The following is a 9,534-nucleotide window of genomic DNA, read 5'->3' as shown; positions in this document are numbered from 1 at the left end:
TAGACCAAATTTTAATGTAAAGGTCAGAGAATTAGGGATTCGAGTATACTTGCTTGCATCAACGTCAATGACAAGTACAAAGTTCCGTTCGTGGTCTAACTAGTATCTGTTAGTTAGACCACATGTCAAAACAAAGAATTAAGCCATGCTGCCAGCCTCTGCAGTGAACGTTCAGATCATACATGTACATTGTATGCGTATCTTTGGATGCGTTTTGTTGGGAATGTCATCGCTGAGTTTGGTCTTTCTGAAATCTATTTATAATAACCTGTTACTAATTATGTTCTACGTTTGAAGGGTGACTTGAATGACCAGTTCCTACAAAGGGAATCTTCTGTCCAAAGCTCATCCTGCTCACAGCGCATTCTGCTCACAGCTCGTTCTGGTCACTGCTAATTTTGCTCACAGCTCATCCTGCTCACAGCTCATCCTATTCACAGCTCATTCTGCCCACAGCTCATTCTGCTCACTGCTCATTCTGCCCACAGCTCATCTGCTCACAGCTCACTCTGCTCACAGCTCGCTCTGCTCACAGCTCACTCTGCCTACAGCTCATTCTGCTCACAGCTCACTCTGCTCACAGCTCACTCTGCTCACAGCTCATCTGCTCACATCTCACTCTGCTCACAGCTCATCTGCTCACAGCTCACTCTGCTCACAGCTCATTCTGCCGACAGATCATCCTGCTCACAGCTCACTCTGCCTACAGCTCATCTGCTCACAGCTCACTCTGCTCACAGCTCACTCTGCCTCTAGCTCACTCTGCCTACAGCTCATTCTGCCTACACTCATTCTGCTCACAGCTCATTCTGCCTCTAGCTCACTCTGCCTACAGCTCATACTGTCAACAGATCATCCTGCTCACAGCTCATTCTGCCCACAGCTCATCCTGATCACAGCTCATTCTGCCTCCAGCTCACTCTGCCCACAGCTCATTCTGCCGACAGCTCACTCTGCTCACAGCTCATTCTGCATACAGGTCATTCTAACTACAGCTCATTCTGCATACAGCTCATTCTGCCTACAGCTCACTCTGCCTACAGCTCATTCTGCCTACAGTTTATAATGCACATAATACGTTTAATTAGGGGATAAGTTCCACATGACGGAATAATTACTGAATACCTGTCTTCCATTTCCCACATCAGACCAGTCCTTTTAACACAAATTACAAAGACAAGTATATGAAGGAATGTGAATACATATCAACCTAACTTATTTCATAACGTGCATTGAGAACTAGCTTCTAGCATTTGCTGAAGTTAAATTTAATTTGAATTGTAACTTGACTTATTTTATGCCAAGATACCATAATATATATGAACATATGAGTACTTATGATGTGATATCATCATAGTAGGGCTGGAACGAGTCCAAATTTACTACCCGGGTACCCACCCCGCTATTACCCGACCCTACCCGGGGACCCGCTACAGGTCTCAAGAAATTGGTACAAAAGGACCGATTGGAAATAGTTTGAGCGTAGCCCTGGTAAAATGTATTTAAATATATGTTTAAAACGATCTGGTCATGCATACACTGAAGTTGACTGAAGTGTTATTTTTATTCAATTCTATAAAGGTCAGAAGCAATGGTGCTTAGTCAGAAAGAAATGCGAACATTGAAGTGTAACCATAGAGTTCTAGATATTTTTTTATCATTAAACAATATATCACGTGACTCACCACGGGTCCGGGTAGTCCTACTCAGTACCCACCCGGCCGGAGTACCCGAGTTACCCGTCCCAGCCCATGTATCATGTATAGGATAATGATGTTATGTTGTCACAAATGAAATATGATGAATGCAATACAAATGAAAGATATTGATACAACTGGTTACGTTTTGCATAATGAATATTCATCTCTCAACGGACATCCCCCAGTGGGCTTACATCTAATACACTTTCTGAAAGCACAAATCATAACATAAGGAATAAAGCTGGTCGTCAAACAGTGAAGTGTAAAACAGCATATGCAGATTCACCTACACCAGCTACAACAAAACAGCCCACAAGTTATTATCTATTGAAACAGTGTTTCCTTTGATATTAGCTTCGGTCAGCAGATAAACCCAGTAGGCTGGTGTTCTTCTCTGAGTATAGGTTAGACCACGAGGACACAGTGTCTTATCGTTGAAATGGTTAGTTAAACCACGAGGCGCGCAGCAACTACTTGACAACGATATAAGGATCTATACCGAAACGTCACTTTTTACAGTGTTAAAGTTGGTTGGTTGGTTGGTTGTTTAACGCCGCACTCAGCAATATTCTAGCTATATGACGGCAGTCTGTAAATAACCGAGTCTGGACCAGACAATCCAGTGATTAATGTCATGGGCATCGATATACGCAATTGGGATCGATGACATGCATCAACCAAGTCAGCGAGCCTGACCACCCGATCCCGTTAGTCGCCTTTTACGACAAGCAGGGTCACCTTTTACGGCAAGCATTGGTTGCTGAAGAGCTCTTCTACCCCGGAATCTTCACGGGTCTACAGTATTAAAGTTGTTATCCATAGAATTGTGTCTACCTTGTCATCCGTCAACTAGAAATGCCTATCAAACAAGTTACAATTCAGTTAGTTAGACCACGGTCAAAGACAAAGCAGCTGTGGTTTAAATCTAAATTAGTGTCTCATATATAGTGTAATTCATTGCTTAGTGAATACGATTACGAAATTACTTCGATATGGGTACGAATTTTCTCATTTCTTGGGGTACGAATTCGTTATGGTTACGAATTTACATACACCCTTCCCAAAAATATCCCTATATTACTCTTGTGTTTAATTACTTTACTTCCCTGGGGCGGTCGGGTTCGATTCCCCACATGGGTACAATGTGTGAAATCCATTTTCTGGTGTCCCCCGCCGTAATATTGCTGGAATATTGCTAAAAGCGGCGTAAAAACATACTCACTCACTCACTTTACTTCCCTTGCTCACCCTTAACGCCTTGCAAAATAATAAAAGAAAAATACCATTTCATTCATGTTTTGTATTTTATTATGTTTCTAGGTATGCCCCGATTGCGAAATCGGGTACATCATCATCATCGTCGTCGTCGTCATCGTCATCGTCATCGTCATCGTCATCATCTTCTCCTTCTTCATCATCATCATCATCATCATCACCACCACCATCAATGTGGAAGTGTCGTCAAATCTTGACACAGAGAAGTATCGTATCTGTGTAAATGATTTGATTTTAATGAAATTGTTGTAATCGTATTATTTTGCCCTGAATATTGTTATTGTTTATATCTTACTGTGTATGTGTTTAAAGTGACAATACCTTGTCAAAGTCAGTTGGCCACCAGAGGAAAAAAGGCTTCGCTTTGGATTTTCGTTCCCACTGTTTCCTGTATACCTACAGGCTTTTCTACTGCATAAAGGTCTATCTGCACACAATTTCCATTGGGCAGTAGTAAGCATCAAGTGTGTGCGATTGTTTTCAGGGGGTCACAATTGGATAAATTGAAGGGAAAAGGCATTATTTGACCAAATTGGCCGTAACTTTTTTTATTAAATCATCAAATAGTGCAAATTATGTATTGGTGTACAGGTAACATGTAAATAAGTTATATGAATTTCGCAAACATTTTGTTTCATTTTACTTTTTGTTCTATTTCACCCAGAAAACATTGATACAAATTAAAAAAATTCACTTTATTTTCAAATCTTGTGAGTAGGTAAAACTCCAATACCACTGAACTGTGACAATAAGACCACTATTACTGTGTATAACAACCTGTCTGAACCATTGTGGTATTCTATACAGAAACAAAATTAAAATATATCACATTGCAGCTGAGATATTGTATACAATGTAACCTCCACCACCCACAAAGAAAAAAAAAAAAAAAGACCAAATTTGACGAAAACTTCTTATTGAGATATGGTGGTATATAATGTAAGTGTTTTGGAAGGGTCGGAGGTTTGCAACAATGCTTAAAAAAAACAGTAAAAATAGTAAAATCATAAAGATAAATGATGTTTCAAGCTTTTCTATGAGCAGCTATGGTTACCATCTTGCATTTCAAGATGACCGCCATTTCGACCTGCTTTCAAAATCAAGATTTAATAAAGTTGTTCAACATGGTCATGTTGTATCACATGAAAGCTTTTTACATGGCCTTTTCACTTTTGTGCATTATTCACTAACTTATTTGGTATATTTATCCCCAACAATTAAACAAATGATATATTTTGAAAGTTATTCTATCTAGCGACACCGGGGCGGTGGGGTAGCCTAGCGGTAAAGCGTTCGCTCGGCACTCCGAAGACCCGGGTTCGATTCCCCACATAGGTACAATGTGTGAAGCCCATTTCAGGATTCCCGCCGTGATATTGCTGGAATATTGGTAAAAGCGACGTAAAACCATACTCACTCACTCTAGCGACACCAACCTACCCACACAATCAGATTTCAATTCAAATGGACATACTATTGGCCACAGTTGTAGATGTATTGCACTTTTGTCCAAGCATCTCACTACTTTATAAACTGAGTGAAAAAACATGTGAATACTTGTACCAAAGACGGATATAGATATAGGTCTTTGCTTGTACTATTTAGATGACGCACATAAAAATTCACAGAGTCAAGTGATGTGAAATTATGTTGATTCTCGTAGTCACGGAGTCCATCTCTACTGGAGAGGTAGGTAAGTTGTTTCTGTTTAGGCATGACATAGCACAACTGCATCCAAAGGAACTTCTTATGTCCAGAAATGGACTTCACACATTGGGTGTGATAGAACAAGTAATTATATATCCTTTACTGGATTTTAGAGCGCTTACCTCACTCACATTAAATCCCATACATTTACCAGAGGAGTATATAAATATATGTAACTGTTAAGAAATGTGTTCATGCCAGCAGTATGTTAAAGCAAAGACGTATTTAGGTCTTTGGTTGACATATGAGGGCAGCACCCAGCTGTGTGCTTGCAAGCGTTTTGTTTGAACTAGGCTCCTTCTAAATTTAGGCAAAGAAAGCGGAAGTCCTGGCGCATCGCTTGTAATTGAAATATCCAGTTTACCGATCTTGCTTTCGCTTAGAACACACTTGATTCCTTCACTAGTAATCATAATAAATCTGTTGTCATATTGTTTACGTATCATTGGTTATGAGCACTATTTGTGGAAAAAACACATGAAATTTGAAAACAAATTACCCAGAAGTCTAAGGCCTCAAATACGAGGTATCAAAACTTATGCGATACCACTACAGTGTCGTCGATTTCTTTTATGTAGTTGGTATGATATAAACCGTAAGTATGCTTCACGACCCAGTTTTTTCGATGCATAACGGTTTAAATATTCTGGAGGCAAAGGACAATGATTATTTGAATTTATGATTTGTCGTTATTACAGATATAAACAACGGCGGTAACTTATTTTTGACAAAAATGGCGGACGCATTGTTGTGACCTACTTTCGTTATACCGTTGTATTTTCATCTTATTGTCACTTCTTTTTATCGTTTACAGATCTGTTGTTTAATATTCTATCTTTATTTAACGTCTTACATGATTGTGTGATTAAATATGCATTGAATAAACAGAAATTTCACGAAGATTCGATACATGTCCTGCCACCATTTTTGTTTTGAGTGAAATGTTTTGACACATGTGTGCATAGGTCGTGTCTTGTTACACTACAGAAATCATTTGAATTATCATATTCTGGAAGCAACTTATATGGAGCAAAGGTATGCGTTAAGTTGTTTGGGGGGGGGGGGGGGAGGGAAATGTTCAACTTCTTCGTGTAACGTGTAAGCACTGGTAAAGCAATATATGTGCCATAAGGCCATCACAACATTTACAAATTTACCCAAACTGTCACTATTCATAACAGAAACGGTTTGAGAACATGTAAGACTTAAACATGAATTTTAACCCAAACTGTTCATACCAACTAGTTGTTGGAGACTTTGATAAGCATGATAATCTAATCGTAGACCATTCTAATAAATACATTTTGGAGGAAGTCAACTTTTCTTTATCCTAATGAAAGGCCACATATTAAAATGTATTTCTTGTTTCTCATCACAGTTTCAAACAAATTGGTAGGTAGGTCGAATTTAAATGTAATATTATAATTTGATTTCCCAACCACTTTACAATTCCCCACATGGGTAAAATTTGTGAAACCCATTTCTGGTGTCCCCCGTCATGATATTGCTAAAAGAGGAGTAAAGCATTCATTCATTCATACTCACTCACTCCCGACCTCTTCAATCTAAATTTGCAATTGCAGACCGCTAAATGAAAACACTGAAAAAAGTCGAGATAGAGTACTTGAATGAATATGCAATAAATGTGCAAGCTATACATCGTATAACATAACTGAAAGTGAATTTACTCATCCCAAAAAATAAAGATAGTGTGGAGTTGAGTTTGGCATGTTATGTGTCAGTCAGCCCGTAATTTTTCGTTCTTATTTTCTGACACAGGTGTTTTGACATTGCATTCAAATTTCAATATAATAATTTAATAGCCTCCATACTGGTCCTGTTATGAATCCAATCCAAGTCACCTCTCCAAAACCATAACATTTGTTGGGAATTATTTCATTCCAATTTAGGAAAGTTTTGCTGCTGCAGACTTGGGGTCATATCTATAGGCCTCTGAGCAGGTTGAGATAATCGCTACCATAAGCCTGTTTTTCCTTGATAAAATGCAAAAAATCAAACCAGATTCATCATGTGTTCATCATCGCCTAATCATGATAACAGTCATGCAAGATACACTGTCGTTGTTTTTCACATGGCCTGACCACACTATCACACATTACAAAAACTTGTATGATTTTGTATTGCTACATGACTTGCCCATGTTGACAGTATGTTTTGAGGATTACATCTGTATTTTTGTCATCCATTTTTAAATGACAACATTTAACCATTTGTTGACAGCCTGACACACTGAAGGTTAGCTGAGGATGCAGGTCAAATGCGTAAGTAAATCTCAATAACACATAGGCAAAATATTCAGCTTTATATAGAAGCCTGGATCAATTTAATTTGTCGTACACATAGCCTGAATGTCAAAAATAAATATTTAGCAGGTCCCTAGCTTCCAGGTTTCAGAGCAGTCCTCATGAGGCCGAGGAGCTCCTTACTCTGACTAAATTGTATTTATAAATCACCGAAAGGCAGTTCAGGGTCATCTTCCTGAGGCAAGGGAGATAACCTGCTATAAAAGTCCAGTTTAACATGTTCTGTTAATATGTGGGGCGGTCGGGTAGCCTAGTGGTTAAAGCGTTCGCTTGTCATGCCGAAGACCCGGGTTCGAATCCCGACATGGGTATAATGTGTGAAGCCCATTTCTGGTGTCCCCCGCCGTGATATTGCTGGAATATTGCTAAAAGCGGCGTAAAACCAAACTCACTCACTCGGTTAATATGTTTGATTTTTCATTTAGGTTGCTATCTTATGAATATTTTCCCCATCATTTTAACTTGTAACATGTCCTACTGTATCTATAGTATTAATGTATATTCAAAAATAGATCATGTAGATACTGTTGAATGAATGTGGCATTATCTGTATATATTGTCGACCTGTGAAGATTCCAGGGTAGAATAGGTCTTCAGCAACCCATGCTTGTCGTAAAAGGCGACTAACGGGATCGGGTGATCATGCTCGCTTACTTGGTTGGTGCATGTTATCGTCCCAATTGCGTGGACCGATGCTCATGATATCAATCACTGGATTGTCTGGTCCAGACTCGATTATTTACAGACCACTGTCATATAGCTGGAATATTGCTGAGTGCAGCGTAAAACAACAAACAAATAAACAATTAAATATTGTGATGGTTATGGCAGGGATTTAGAGATAAAATAAAAAACAACTCTGAGCATGCCAGGATAGATCTGTTGGAGACAGGTGAAGTGTCTCAGGACCTATAGTCAGGCTGGCTGTTGAGTCATGTTTGCTCTGCCTCTCTGTAGGTCCAGCTGGAACCGACGACGTTGATGCTGGGGTCGCCGCTCAGTCCTCACGACGCGGCGGCCCAGCTCACCACATTCAAGTCCTATGTGTCCCTCATCGCTGACCCAACGCCAGGAAGTGAGTTTTAAAACTTTTCTAGGTGTTGGAATAATCAAAGTCATACTTCATTGTTAGATCACATTTTCATCAACAAGTCTGATACAATTTTCTCGTTTTTCGGTTGTTCATGTTATTTTTACCAGAAATATGTTCATGAACAGTATTTAGTTTTAATCAACTTGTCCGTTGAAGTATTGTTGGTCTGATGAGCCAAAAAAGACATGACACATGTGAAATGAACATATTAAAACTCAAATCAAAGAGTTACTTCCCTTCACCAAGGTCATCCTTTGAATATTTGTTTCATAGCAAGAATAAATCAATAGGCGCTGAATGTTTGAAGGGAAGAGAAAAAGTACAATTCTCCAAATTTAAATTTACTCCACATTTACCATTGTTTGCATGGTTTCTAAGATATTTTAAATATTCAAATCAGTGTAGCTAGGTTCAAAATGGCCAAACACTTACTAAACACACAATGTTGTCATGTATGTTCATGATGTTGTCATGTATGTTCATGATGTTGTCATGTGTGTTCATGATGTTATGTATGTTCATGATGTCATGTATGTTCATGCTGTTGTCATGTATGTTCATGATGTGTATGTTCATGATGTTGTCATGTGTGTTCATGATGTTGTCATGTATGTTCATGATGTTGTGTATATATGTTCATGTTGTTGTCATGTATGTTCATGATGTTATCATGTATGGTCATGTATGTTCATGATGTTGTCATGTATGTTCATGATATTGTCATGTATGTTCATGATGTTGTCATGTATGTTCATGATGTTGTCATGTATGTTCATGATGTTGTCATGTATGTTCATGTATGTTCTTGATGTTGTCATGTATGTTCATGATGTTGTCATGTATGTTCATGTATGTTCTTGATGTTGGCATGTATGTTCATGATGTTGTCATGTATGTTCATGATGTTGTCATGTATGTTCATGATGTTATGGATGTTCATGATGTTATGTATGTTCATGATGTTATGGATGTTCATGATGTTATGTATGTTCATGATGTTATGTATGTTCATGATGTTATGTATGTTCATGATGTCATGTATGTTCATGATGTTGTCATGTATGTTCATGTATGTTCATGATGTTGTCATGTATGTTCATGATGTTATGTATGTTCATGATGTTGTCATGTATGTTCATGATGTTATGTATGTTCATGATGTTGTCATGTATGTTCATGATGTTATGTATGTTCATGATGTCATGTATGTTCATGATGTTATCATGTATGTTCATGATGTTGTCATGTATGTTCATGTATGTTCATGATGTTGTCATGTATGTTCATGATGTTATGTATGTTCATGATGTTGTCATGTATGTTCATGATGTTATGTATGTTCATGATGTTGTCATGTATGTTCATGCTGTTGTCATGTATGTTCGTGATGTTGTCGTATGTTCATGATGTTGTCATGTATGTTCATGATGTTGTC

At 38.3% G+C, this 9,534-nt stretch overlaps 1 protein-coding gene across 9 annotated transcripts in view; it reads left to right on the top strand.

The window, feature by feature from the left end:
* The first annotated feature begins 5,196 nt into the window (after positions 1-5,196).
* Positions 5,197-9,534, top strand: part of LOC124135068 (transformation/transcription domain-associated protein-like) — a 102,397-nt gene continuing 98,059 nt past the window's right edge. For 7 of the 9 annotated variants that reach the window (XM_048389363.1, XM_048389375.1, XM_048389372.1 and 4 more), the window contains exons 1-3: positions 5,208-5,277; positions 6,924-6,964; positions 7,964-8,081. In XM_048389363.1, coding sequence (XP_048245320.1) covers positions 6,950-6,964; positions 7,964-8,081 — 133 coding nt within the window. In that variant the 5' untranslated portion in view covers positions 5,208-5,277; positions 6,924-6,949. Of the gene's footprint in view, positions 5,278-6,923; positions 6,965-7,963; positions 8,082-9,534 lie in introns of all 9 variants that reach the window. The other 2 variants (XM_048389379.1, XM_048389350.1) reach the window with 1 other exon arrangement.

This window comes from Haliotis rufescens, unplaced genomic scaffold, assembly GCF_023055435.1.
Source record: "Haliotis rufescens isolate VD_foot unplaced genomic scaffold, xgHalRufe1.0.p SCAF_10, whole genome shotgun sequence".
In the NCBI taxonomy this organism is placed as follows: domain Eukaryota; kingdom Metazoa; phylum Mollusca; class Gastropoda; order Lepetellida; family Haliotidae; genus Haliotis; species Haliotis rufescens.
The sequence above is the reverse complement of the archived record's forward strand: the minus strand, read 5'-3'. Positions and strand labels throughout refer to the sequence as shown.